The sequence below is a fragment of the Tachypleus tridentatus genome, chromosome 8 (genome assembly GCF_004210375.1).
Source record: "Tachypleus tridentatus isolate NWPU-2018 chromosome 8, ASM421037v1, whole genome shotgun sequence".
Classification (NCBI taxonomy): Eukaryota; Metazoa; Arthropoda; class Merostomata; order Xiphosura; family Limulidae; genus Tachypleus; species Tachypleus tridentatus.
The window spans coordinates 78,623,568-78,637,967 of NC_134832.1; the positions used below are offsets into that span (position 1 = coordinate 78,623,568).

Consider the following 14,400-nt stretch of genomic DNA (forward strand, 5'->3'; position numbering starts at 1 on the left):
AGGACCCTCCAAAAGTGAAAATAATTTTTCATTGTTGTGTACCAAGTGTTTGGATAATTCACTTATATATTATCATGAGTATGGATACATTATATGTCCTGTATGCAATAAACAAAGTTTTGTTCATGTATGACAAAGCTTTCAAAACCTGATGTTTTGCTTGTTTATATTTTCATGCATATTGCATCCATTCCTATCATACAATTCTTATAGGATGGATATTAATGCAAGGCTTTCATTAGTCACTACCACACCATGAACAAGTGTACCTCAATGCTAGTTATTTTGCACCATAACGAACTGAACTTTCTCTGCACTCAAAAAGTTGATGTATTTGTTTTATCTCAACACCAGAAATTTCTTCCCGGCAGCTGTATCAATGTTTATCAACTGAAAGACATTGAGAATTTTTTCACCTATCTGATGGAATCATTAATTTTCACCCAGGAAAATGTATTATATAGTAAGTGGAGCAATTATCAATTTAAATTGGTTGAACTGTCAGATGACACATTGCATTTTGAGTAGAGATGCAACTAATGTGGAGATTTTTTTCAAGTTCTGCACTTCTTTCAGGGACTTTCATGCACTATTTCCATTACATTTGAAGGCAGACTGTGAAATGAGCATGTGCAGCTAGAGGTAGAGTGTTTCTAGAAGTTTCTGTGCCAGTCTGAGCTGATTCAAAATTTTAGTGAACTACTATTTTATAAATTTATGTCATTAAGTTTAGTATCAAACTGTATATTCTAATTCAATTTTTTTGACCTTTCAGCCATGGGGGTGTTATAACGTGATGGTTAATTCCACTATTCATTGGTAAAAGAGTAGCCCAAGTGTTGACAGTGGGTGGTGATGACTAGCTGTCTTCCATCTAGTCTTACACTGCTAAATTAGGGATGGCTAGCACAAGTAGCCTTCATGTAGCTTTGCACTAAATTCAAAACAAACCAAACCAAATTTTGTTATTTACTGTTCTATGTTTTAAGGAAAATAAGTTTAAAAACTTATTGTAAATAGCAATAAGTGTGCATATATATATCATAACTGAAATGTAACTGCATTTTAGAAAATACTGATCCTCTAAAACACAGCCAAGACAGGTCACTTTGTATATACGTGTATGATGTTATGGTATTTGAGCTATTCAGACTAAACATTTGTGTTTTTAAATTATAATTTATAATCATTTTAGAAAGAAAAAAGCATAATTTATATTGACTTTCTAATTTTTTATGGTGGTTACAAGATCAGTCAAATCTACGAAACGCATACAGAAATTCTGGTTCAGTAGTGGAAACAACATATATTAGCTTAAATAAAACCAATTATGGTTTCTGGAGTAATAGAGTAATATTTTATTTGTTCTTTTAACAATGAATAGAACTCTCCAGTTTTCACTGCAAATGTTAAACTCTCATAAATTGCTGTTATATTAAGTGTTTTTTTTATTTTTTACTATTATTGTGTGCATATATATATATATATATCATAACTGAAATGTAACTGCATTTTAGAAAATACTGATCCTCTAAAACACAACCAAGACGGGTCACTTTGTATATACGTGTATGATGTTATGGTATTTGAGCTATTTAGACTAAACATTTGTGTTTTTAAATTATAATTTGTAATCATTTTAGAAAGAAAAAAGCATAATTTATATTGACTTTCTAATTTTTTATGGTGGTTACAAGAGCGAAACCACAGCCAAGGGAACGGGCTTGGAGAAATCTGCGAGAAAATTTACTAAATTTTCTTACTCAATTTGAATTATAACAGTGAAATATGATGATGAAAAAGTGAGAATGAAACATAATTTGTAAAAAAGGTTCTGAACATGCTAAATACTGTTAAGACTAGAAGGCTACAGATCTAGTATTACAGATCTGTTTTTGTGAGAAAATAAAATATAACTTTGATTCCTTTTAGATTTATTTTGTTACAAGTGTAAGTAATGAACAGAGTTAATTTTCTTAAATTTATTTCTGGAGAATTAGTTTAATTCTTTTGCTGAAAATTTATTTTTGATTAGAACATTTTGTTCAAAATATTTGGTTATAAAATTTAAAGGTATAAGTATTTATTAATATGTTGATATATCACCAAATTTATCTGATTCTGAGTGTCAGCAAAGTAGGCCAGGATCCCAATATGGAGAAAAGTCCAATTTGTTATTTTGTTACAAGTGTAAGTAATGAACAGAGTTAATTTTCTTAAATTTATTTCTGGAGAACTAGTTTAATTCTTTTGCTGAAAATTTATTTTTGATTAGAACATTTTGTTCAAAATATTTGGTTATAAAATTTAAAGGTATAAGTATTTATTAATATGTTGATATATCACCAAATTTATCTGATTCTGAGTGTCAGCAAAGTAGGCCAGGATCCCAATATGGAGAAAAGTCCAATTTGTTATTTTGTTACAAGTGTAAGTAATGAACAGAGTTAATTTTCTTAAATTTATTTCTGGAGAACTAGTTTAATTCTTTTGCTGAAAATTTATTTTTGATTACAACATTTTGTTCAAAATATTTGGTTATAAAATTTAAAGGTATAAGTATTTATTAATATGTTGATATATCACCAAATTTATCTGATTCTGAGTATCAGCAAAGTAGGCCAGGATCCCAATATGGAGAAAAGTCCAATTTGTTCTCTAGAATTTTCGCCTCATTTGGTCAATTATGTTCCTCTTACCTCTAATCATTTCTGTTAATTGATCAAACCAAGACAAGAAATGGTACTGAATCATTCAGTGTGAATCTAGTCATTAACTTAAATATTGTATTTTGAACAGTTTTTTTTTTTCTTTTCTATTTCCCTCTAAAATATATTTATGGGCAGACTATTGTGGTATGTATTGTAACATTACCCCAATATCATGATGAATATTGTTTATCATATCAATTTTGATACACAGCTTTACTAAACTTGAAGTTATGTAAGGACTGATGGAGTGTAAGAGTGTAATAAGCATGTATTACTTTTAGAGACATATTTTATTGCAAGGGTTTTCCATGTAATTTTGCTCTACATGCAATTTTAACAATAAATCATATTCATGATGATTGAAGTAAAAACTAGGATTGTCTTAAATATCATGTACTTACATTCAGATCTAAATACATTATGTAATTAATATAGTTCTGAGAAACCTATTGGTTTTTCTCCCAGTTATTTTGATTTAGTTTTTTTCTGCTTATAAAAAGATGCTTTGTTGTATTTTTGTTTTGCAGGTAATGGCGCACCTTGTAAATCATGTAGGTCATTTTCCCATGGGACTTGGAGCATCCAGTATGACAAGCCTTGTAAATGAACATGATGACATTCCTTTTTTGACTGGAGATGAACTTTCTACTGAGGTCTTTCATGCACCAAACATACAGTTTTTTGTTCTAAATAACTGTTCCATTGTCTCTTTTGTTGAGCTTCCCACATCTGTAAGTATTAAAATTTTTATATAAGGTCAAATATTTTCATTTTCTTTTAGATAATTCTGCAGCTATGGTCTTGTTCAAAATGACCAAATTCATCATCATGGAGTACTCATTACAGTTTCCACACTACCACTTTTAATTTAGTATGTGTATCTTCACAGCATTTGAGTTTCAGTAAATACTAAGAATATTTTGTACACAGAGATTTTTGTAATGAAGTATTTTTACTAAAGATTTGACAGTAAATATATAAAGTTTTTTGTTGTTTTTTTAACTAGTCTGAGTGCAAAGTGATTTTCATGTAAAGATTAAAGATGTTTCTTTTTTTTATCTCAGATTTCATTTGCATAATCTCTAAAAGTTTATTTTCGTAAAAGTTGAATACTTCATCTGTCATTTTCTGTACCCTAACTCTTTATGAGGCTGGTTAATTTAAACGACGTTGTATCCACCATAAAGAGATATGAAATAAATCTAAATTACCAATTTCTTCTTTCTAGAATTACTTCAAATTGTATCATGAAACTACATTTGAATACTGTAATTAGGTTTAAATGTCCAACAGTATGTATCTGTTTATACTTAAATTTTGTTGTTTTACTGTTCTTTGAACTATTTCTAACTTATAATCTTGCCGTGTAAATTGTAAATCAGTTGGTGAATATGTAGCTTACATTATGCTATCCAATTACACAGCATGAGAACTACTACTTGCTAGAGTGTCTTGTGAACATTTGCTGTTATTATTATTTTACCAATGTGTGGCCTCATCTAAACTAAGAAATTTTCAATCTTTATATTTTAATTACTTTTATAATAATAAATAAAAAATATGTATGAAAAACATGAAATTAAGTACTTTCTTTGGTCTGTTTTTTTTTTTCTGTACACTGTTGATAACACTTAACTGTACTATTTTTATACAAATGAAACTACTGCACTAATCAATTTTTATTTAATTAAATAATACACCAAAGAACACATAATAACAACAGGGTAAAAGCAGACAATATCCCATAACTATCACAAATGTCCTGGCTTTCTAACTGTTAAAAATTTTATCCCAGCTTATAGATATGTTTCCCAGAAAACAACAAAATATTAATATTGGTTATTAATAATGTAGTATTAAAAGCTAGAGAGAATTAGTGGCAATTTCTGAAAGGGAAAATGTAATTAGAAGGTGTGGTAACAGGGGTCTGATTTTCTCTTTAATGGTTCTGTAACCAGGTAAGATTGAAGGCTATGAAAATTATGTTTTCTTAAGTAATTGCAGTATTATAATGTGTAGTTATATTCAATTTTCTACTTCTTGAAGGAATGGTAAATAAATTAGAGAAGAGGGTGTTCTTAGAGAGAGTCATAATTATCCTACTAGGGGAAATTCAGGATTAATTTTTAGGATTGTCTTGTAAAATTAAGAACTTAAAATTTATATATTATTTAAAAATTGGATAATTAGCTAATTTTTATGCCAAATATATTTGCATATCATGATAAGAAAGTAGTTATTAATTAAAGTTTGATTGTAACTCATTAAAATTCATTGTAACAGAAAAAGATGCCCATAGTAAGAGGACTAAATAAAATTTAGTTGTAACCCTTTCCATCTGGGTCAGGATCAGAGTATTTGTTGTTGTTGTTTTTGTATTAAACTAATATTTTAAAAGTGAATATCCATAAATGTGGAATCAAATTGTAGTTTGTAATTCTGATTTTAGTGTTATACAATATCTAATTTCTTAGTTCAAAAGTGAATATTAAAAAAAATTACTAAATACTAATATTTTTGTGTTGCATGGTATGGTGTCTTCTGTATTTGCTTAAATTGTATTGTGGATGTTATTAAATATAAAGTCTACTGTTTTAATGAATTAGAAGCTCAAATTTATCAATATTGACAAGCTAGAAAATAAAATAAGAACCTCCTCCTTTTTGTATTTGCTAAGTTATCATTATATCTAGAAAATCAACCAAAGTGGCTCTGTCAACCTTTTCCTGTTTTTAAAATACTTATTTACCCATGCTCACTTGTCTCAATTACATGTTTATAACCAATTGAAAGCACTCATTTTGAACAGTGTAATTCTGTCCGTTTTTTTTTCTAGGCACTCCATTTTCTCTAATTCTATTAACTTAATATAAATGAAATAACTCATTATAGTATTGTTATTGCTCCAACAAACATAATTTTTATAGTTTTCAATCTTATTTAGTTATAGCTATCAAATATAAAATCAGAACCCTCTTGCCATGCATACCTATCACATCTTTTGGAGATTGCCAATAATTCTTTCTGGCTTTTAATATTATATTATTTATAACCAATATTAAGCCAGTATTTTATTCTACAAAATGACATATTGTAGTACATTGTTTTCTGTACCGAGAATTGTCAGTTTCAATTCCATTTTTAACCCTATTCTTATGGGAAACACATCAACTGAATCAGCAAAATTTTTAATGGCTCTTGTCCCATAGTTAGAAAATCAGAAAATGTTTTGCATGCTATCATTGTATGTTCTTTTTCACATTATTTAATTAAATGAAAAAAAATATTTAGTGCAGTAGTACCATTAGTATATACATATATAAAAAAAAAAAAAAACCAAAGACTTGGGTAAGTTCTTTATTTCTTGTTTTTTGTGTATATTCTTTGTTTATTATTATAAAAGCAACTAAAATGTAAAGATAGAAAAATGTTTAAGTGACTTAAGGTTGTATTAGGTAAAATAAATAATAATAACGTAATAATTTTTCATGAGGTATGTGTGCAAGCAGCTCGTATGTAAAGTTATCCAGCAGTTTAATGCAAGATGAATGTTTGAGTGATTTATAGTGTATCACAGCACAAATAGTAGTTAGACATGGACAATAAAATTTAAGTATAAATAGATGTAAATTCTTTTGAGTTTAAAGCTTAATGTAGTATCATGTTACAATTGGAAGTCATTCTGGAAAACAAAAGGGCAGTTTAGATTTATTTCAGTTTTATTTGGTGGTTATTAGGTTGGTTAATTTGGCCATCCATGTATAGGCTTAAGAGTTAAGAAAACAATATATTAAATATAAAGTTTTACTGGCAAATTTGAAATTTATTTTAGAGGTTAGGCAAATGAAATATGAAGTTTTTGAGATGAAGAAAGGTATTTTTAATCTTCAAGCTGAAATCACTTTCACTTGAATACATAAAAAGAATGTGTATGTATTAATAGACAAGTCTTTAGTAAAAGTACTTCATTCAAAAAATGTTCTATTTGTGCACAAAAGACTTGTTTGCTAAAAGTGTCAAAGTTTGGGAAGATACATAGGCTGAAATAAAATTTATGGTATGGAAACTATAACAAGTAAAAAATGGTTACAAGGTCAGTTGAACTGATTGATCTCTTTGTAAGAAAATTAAAAAACTTGATATTTTGTGCACAAAGACCTTAATGTTTACTGATAACCTGTGAAATTTTATGTAGATGTGCGTATATTATAAAACATTATAGTGCGACTACTCTTATAGATGCTTTGACAGTTACCAGTACATCAATATATGTAGTGAAAGAGTTAATAATGTATAGTTCTTGAACAAAATTAAGTACATTTCAGATGTAAGACCAATGTTTTGGCTCATCCATATGTTTAATTAGTTTATTTTATAATTTGATAACAGGATGTTGGTATTTGATAAAATGATAAAACATTTTTAATTGCTGGCTTTGCTGTTGTCAAAACTTATGTTACTACTTTCTAATGCATTTTTGACATGACTGTCACAGTTATAAATACTGACTATTGCAAAATAATAAAGTACAGTTGTAAAAGACTTGTGAAAATTATCCTGCTACCATTGATGAAGTTACCCTAAGAACTAGTGTTGCTCATGGAGTTATTTTACTATTACAAGTATCAAATATGTATATAGAACTTGAATTTGTGAAGATTATTGAATAAACTTACATTACCTTAAAGGACCATAAAACTAGTGTACTCATCAAATTTTGTTTTATTAAAGCAGATGAAGTAAAATATTTATGATTGGTATAGTAAAGAAACTATAACTTCAGAAAGTGAAAATCTTTATTGATTCTTTAATCAGCTTTGTACTTTTTAGAAACATTTTATTGCGGATCAAAATGTTTTTGTTATAAAAAAACTTGTATTACTGGTTAAGAGAAAATAGCATGTTAATATAAGTATAAAATTAGTATTTTTATCATTTCATAACTTTCAGAATGTTCAGGAAGAGGAAAGAACATCACAACTTACTTGTAGTAAATCTCAAGTGAGAGTAATAGTGAGAGATTTGTGTGGCAAATTTTGTTGGGATTGTTCCTTGATGTATGGGCCTGCAGACTGTGGTGCTGGTTCCTATCCTCCAGGTGAGTTGTAAAATAAAGCTATAAACCAGAGCTTCATCTAGGCATGAATTTTTTGACATCAGTGATTCTTTTGAAAATTTATTTTTCTGACCTACATGTGACGATGAAAAATTTTTTTTACATATTCATGAATTTGATTTTGAAGTTGAATACCATTAGAAAAAAAACTTTCATTGGTTTATATTCTTAGTTTTAAGTTTTTTTCTGCTTTTTTGTTTCTCATAATAGAAAAATTATTTTCAGTTGTAGTGTGATATTTTCTGGCTTGCAAATTTATCTAAGCGTAGTCTATTAAGGACCCTTTAGCTGGAGGCTAAAAGTCTATTAAACTTTGAACGTGTTTCTCCCTGAACTGAAACTAAATTAAATGTGAAAGAAGAGAAAAAGAGAATAAATTACAAAGCCAAATAATTCATATTTATTGCAAAGACAATGCAAAACAATATAGCAAGTATTTCTTATGGATACGAGGAACTGGAAAAAGATGTTTGAGAAATCTTTATTAAAAGTCTCGTATAAGTTTGGGGCAGTTCTCCTTGTGAGTTAAGAAAAATAACAAGCTAAAATACAAATGAGAAACAACCCTGGAAAGGTAATTGAAAATAAAGTCAAAGTCTACTGCAGTCCAAAGGTAAAGTTGAAATAAAGTGATAATGAAATTTCACTTACAATTTAATTAATGCTTCAACTATGAACTTAAACTTTGCCTATCTCAAAAGTCATGGTCTGTATGATCCTTTTGAATGTATAATTAAAATTTTGGGTTGGTTTGATAAAATTATAAGTTATTCACTAAAAAATGTAATTGAAAATTTGACCTTTTTTAGTATTTGTTCAGTATTAAAATCCAATAGTTGCATTTTTTCTCAGTGATGTACACATGCATGATACTAAGGCAGGAAGTTCAATAATGCATGAGCATGCTCATTGTTGATCTTTTCTTCATGGAAAAGTTTTTGTGTTTTGTGACACTGTTGGGTAAATCTGCTTGTTGCACCCAATGGTTATAAATATCAAGTTGAATAAATCCAATTATAGCATCCAAAGGGTTAAGATCCAAAAATTTTGATAAATTGGTTCTTTGAAGGTTAATGTCAGAACAAAAACGTTAAAACTAACTAAACTATGAAACCTGTTAAAAATTATCTACAAGGAATATTATCTAAAATAAATCTACATATATAATACTTATAATTCAATATGCGTAAATTTAAATTTAGAACATTGCTAAAGTCTGTAGCTCTCAGAATAGATCTGGTTTTTAAATGTGAAGATAATAGTATGTAGGAAGTTAAATTTGCTTTTGGCCCCATGGTTAACTACTGATTATTTGTGTTTGTAGTATGCCACTTGCAATGGATGTGATTACTCTGAGTTATTGTTCAATTTACTGACAAGTAAAAATATCTTTTCCTCTATTACAGTTTTTCTTACAAGAGAACACAAATAAGAGCTGTGAACATACTTCAGTATACTTTAGTTAAAGAGACTGTTGAATCACTTGCTTACATTTGTCACTATTTCCAAATGTTAATGATACAAAATGCAATAATTAAAAAATTATACAATAATTAAGGGAGTAGAAATACACAAATTACTGGCATGTACTGTATCAGTATTCAGGAATTATATGTTTATTGAAGGACTATTAAATATAGGATTACTAATAAAGCAATGAAGATGATTGTATTTTTAATCTGTACCAAACTTGAGCTTTAATTATATAATAACATCATTATTTTTTGGTAAAATGTCATGCATCTTGCATCATAAGTTGAAAAACTTGGTAACTAAAAGATATCCTCAAGTCTTGCTACAAAGTGTTTCAAAATCAGGGAAGTTTGTTCAGATTTAAGGACAAATTATTCAAGCTGTAATCAGTATATTTAGTTGTCCCCTAGAAAGTACAATTTGACAATTAAAAAAGACAATTACTATAAGATGCCTTGGAAGACATAGGCAGCAACTAGCACATCTGTTGTTATGTGCAAAAGTAGTATGATATGTCTATTCTAACAGAACATTATTTAAAAATTCTCAATAGGTCTTTCCCTGAATAAGAACTACACATTAATGAAACACCCACTCTACTCGAATTCTAATCTTTACTAAGTTTCATAGAATATATTCATAACTTTCTCTTTGTTGGTATGTCTAATTGGCCGTTCCTAATAAACTCGGAAAATAAACAGTGAGAAACTGACAAAATAGGTAAGGTCTTGAGCATTAAAATGTTTTTGAAATATATGCATTGTGTAATATGTTAACATTTTGCTAAATAAATGTCAGAAATATATTGAAAAGCTTTATAAATATTTGTAATGGATTTTTGTAAAATCTCATGACATTTTCAGGTAATTGTAAATTAGTTTTGAGGACTGCACTTTACACCCACTGTTATGACAAAGAAGGTAAATCATTTGAATGTATTTGGTTGCATTCTTGAGAAAGGGGTAAAAATGCCCATAAAAACTGTAAAATGTGAAACTATGAATGTCCATGTAACTCCCCATAGACCCAACAAATTTTCGGCCAATGTTGTGAAGATCTATCAGCAGGGGCACAGTGGTGGTTGAAGAACAACGTAAAACTCAACATTTATATGCATCTCCCCATGGACTTGGTGAGCGTCCATACCAGTTTAGAAGAAAATCCATTCACACCCTGTGAAGTGGTTACATGAACATACAACAGATGGCAGCTATATAAATATAATAGTACTGTGTTATGCGGGAAAAGTTTTATTTCTCTTTATTATAATGTCCAGAAATTGGAGTTGCTCATGATAGTGGCTTCCATTATGATTACTGAGAGTTACAAACTTTGGCTGCAAGAATAAATGATGTGTAATTGTCTGTAAGTTCAAGTTTCCATTATGATTATTGAGATTTATAAACTTATTTGAAAGTTATATTTTTATTTTTCTACATGACAGGTGTGTTCAACAAAAATCCAGAATCACATTTGTTAAACAAAATTAGACTGGAAGGTTTCTTCACTTTGAAGATTTTAGTAAAAACATAATAGCAATCAATCATATTACCACATCTTCTGAGGAGTTAACTTTTTGAAAGATAACTTTATTAGTTTTAAAATCTTGATTTTTCTTTAATATATTTGTGTGTATTACATTGGTAAATGCTTTTTATAATTTCTAAGTTCATTACTAGCATCTCTATGTAGGAAAATTTAAAGTGTTCTTATTTAGAATAATACTTCAAATTTTACTGGTTTTGTAATTTTGAGATTCTGCAAAGTAAAGTTCACATACCATAATATTTTTATGGAGTTACATTAAAAATTTATATTATCAATGTATGTTAAAAGATTTGGCATTAAAGCATAGTTTATAATTCAAATTTTCATTTGTAGTCTGAAAAGGAAATATTTAAATAAATCCTCATTGTCACTTTTATCATACAATACTTCTTTGCTATGTATTTTTTATTTTAGAATTTATTTTTATCATTATGTTATTTTCTAAATTTTGAGACTTTACACTTAATGTTAGATAATTTAAATATTTTTAGAGCCTAGTTTTCTACAATCAATAGAAAGAAAAGCTTTTAATTTACTGCTTTCCTTGTGTATTCTGTGTCCAATTTATAGTTTGTTATCACCATGAATGCATCTTTCAAGTAAGAAAAATATCTAATGTACATATAGCATAGTTAGAAAGTCAGATTATGGTAGTTATATAACATGTTTCTTGTCTTTAATACCTTTCATTATAGATTGCATATTTAGAATAAAGTACTGACAACCCTCCCACCAAAAAGTGTGGTTAACTTTTATTGAGATTCAAAGAGAAAAAAAAACACTACAAAAACCATTCATAATATAAAATGTTTTGTATTTTATCCTTATATTTGAAGGTTATAAAACCAATAGAATGTAAAACTTAGAAACATATTAGGTTAAATAACAAAAATGAAGGTAAAGAAACTAAATAACAGAATACTTGATAATGCAAGCATATGTTATTAGCATAATGTAATTTGACTGAGCATATTGGTAACTCACTGATGCTTTGCAGGGAATTTCTCTGAATGATAATTAGCTTTGATGCTGATGTATGTGGCAGTAAAGAAGTAAATTTAAATGTAAGAATAAATAATGTGTAATTGTCTGTACAGTTGATCTTGAAAGATAAAAAGGAAGATTATAGTTCTTATTTTTTTGTATGGTTACAAGTAATTTATATGGTTATATAATTTTGTACAAGTATTTACAAAAAATTAGTCATTCACTGATACATTGTTTAGACAGTGTATTCATGATGAAACTTTCAAAACGTCGTCCTCTACACTTGTGTCTCCACAACAGGCAGTTGCCATCCATTCTACAAAGTTTCATCATGCAAATGCAAACAAACTTGACAGGGGTTTAGTTTATAGAAAGAGAAGTTTCAAGAATTCCCTCCCCAACTGGGGTGATCAGGAACGTTGTTGGTTCCTCTTCGTCCCCTCACGTGAGATGTTATTTGACTGTACTTGAAACCTTGCCTGTATTTAATTTTTAATTTTTACTTGTTTGAGGTATGAAGTGTGATGGAACATTATAAAATTGTTGGGTGAGAAAGAGCGAAACAAAGGCAGCACTGAAGTAAGCCAGGCCAGAGCCAGACAAGCAGATGTCAATGTAAATATCAATGCAAAACGGCCAGATTTGGGGCTGGGTAGTATTATTACCTTGGCTGGGATCTAAAGATCCAATGCCTGAGATTTGAATGTGGGGGGGAAACGGGAGTACCTCAAGAAAATCCACTTTCAGAGGAAAGGCACTGAATGTTGATAAGGCAGACACTTGAAAAATAATTCGCGGTGCTAGACTGAGCAATCAACAGTTATTTTTCAATCATGAGTTATTCACTTTTCTTTTAAAATTTCAAGAAACAAAATTATAATTCACAAAAAGTTTGTCATCTTGTTAGAATTTATTATCCACATAACAGATGTAATCAACATAAATGTAGAGAAGGAGCTTATAAGAAAAGTATAATTTGATTCTTCTTTCTTCATTTTCTTTGATTTCACTCAAGGGATAAAATGATTTGGTCTGTTGTCATGCCTTATGTTTGTTACTTAAAGCTGATTTTTATAGTTAAAACAATGTTCAGCATGTCTACGGGGTACCAACTTAAAGATATTCTCTAATTTATAACACATAAAATTATTATTAGTGTCATGTTAATCACTTCAACTTAAATATATTTTACTAAATTTTTATATGTTGAGGAAATAATTGTTGTAGACAGCTTTAATGTTGCATGAATTATCTTGACTGGTCTGTAACAAATATAGAAAAGATGACTGAGTATACAAGTGTGATGTCTGATTGAATGAAAGTTTTAGCAAGGGGAACTTCATCTCATTGAGCTATTAAATTTATGTTTAATTAGAGCCAGTCTCAGGAAGTTCAAGCCAGTTTTTACCACCAGCCTCATTTAGTGTTTCCTCTTCATCTTCAATGTTCTCTTCTACCCAGAGCCTGTCAGGAATAAGCAGTTCTCCTAAATCTTTCACACTTCGACATCGATCTCCAGATAAGCTTCCAACAGTAGAAGACAGTGCTGATGACTTGGATAACTTGGATGATGTACAAGAATTTGTATTATTGTTTGATTGAAAATTTCACACAAAATTTCATAGTTTTTGCTGTTTTACTACCTTGTAAAAATACTACACAGAAGTAATACTGTTTCTTTCTTACCTGTTTTGTATTTCTTGGATGTTCTGTGTGTATGTGAGAGAGAGAGAGAGAAAGAAAAACATATGACATTGAACTTGATACTATGTTTTAATAAATTTTTTTGTATGTAAATAAGATTTTGTATGTGACTGATGCAGAAAAATATCACAGGCATTCATTTATATTTTGTTAAAAAGCAGTAGAAGTTTATTAGATAATGTAAAAAAAAATAAATAAATAAATGAAACCTTTTTGTTCCATAGTTGCTTCAGTTCATTGGCCATACGAGCTCTGAGTGTGTTCTACATCCCGAGCAACCTTTAAATGCACCACCAGCAACCATGGATGAGGCATGTTTTGAGAGAGAAACACATACTATGAACCTAATATTGAACCAGAGAAATTATGAACTAAATCATCAACAGAAACATGCTTCAGATAAAGGGTATGGATCTAACAACACTAGGATGATAACCATTTCAGATTATTTTTATTGTTCTGGTATGATTAAAAACATTTCATGTTTATTATTTTTACTTGTTATGGATTGGCTTTTAGTTATATATAGTATTTATTTTCATTAAATTTAAAAATAAACTCATTATAAATTAATAACCAATATATTTGACCTTAGAAATAAAAACCCTTATTTTTAATACATTTAATAGTGCTAATTTTATAGTCAAGAATATTCTGTAGTGTACAAAAACAATGCTATATTGGCATTAGTTGACACCATGAACTGTACTGCAATGAAACTTAAAGATATTTAAATATATAAAAAGCAACATACTGATACGAATATATCACTAACAGTTCAACAAATATAGAAGATAAATTTACTTTGTAAGAACTTCTTAAGTGTTTATAAGCTTATTAATTGTTTATTTTTCCATATTA

At 28.7% G+C, this 14,400-nt stretch overlaps 1 protein-coding gene across 7 annotated transcripts in view; it reads left to right on the forward strand.

Moving 5' to 3' along the window:
- LOC143222750 (ral GTPase-activating protein subunit alpha-1) overlaps window positions 1-14,400 on the forward strand; it is a 191,441-nt gene that overhangs the window by 146,972 nt on the left and 30,069 nt on the right. For all 7 annotated transcript variants that reach the window (XM_076449694.1, XM_076449687.1, XM_076449691.1 and 4 more), the window contains 4 exons: window positions 3,239-3,442; window positions 7,662-7,809; window positions 13,211-13,407; window positions 13,764-13,945. In XM_076449694.1, the coding sequence (XP_076305809.1) occupies window positions 3,239-3,442; window positions 7,662-7,809; window positions 13,211-13,407; window positions 13,764-13,945 (731 nt within the window). The remainder of the gene's footprint in view (window positions 1-3,238; window positions 3,443-7,661; window positions 7,810-13,210; window positions 13,408-13,763; window positions 13,946-14,400) is intronic.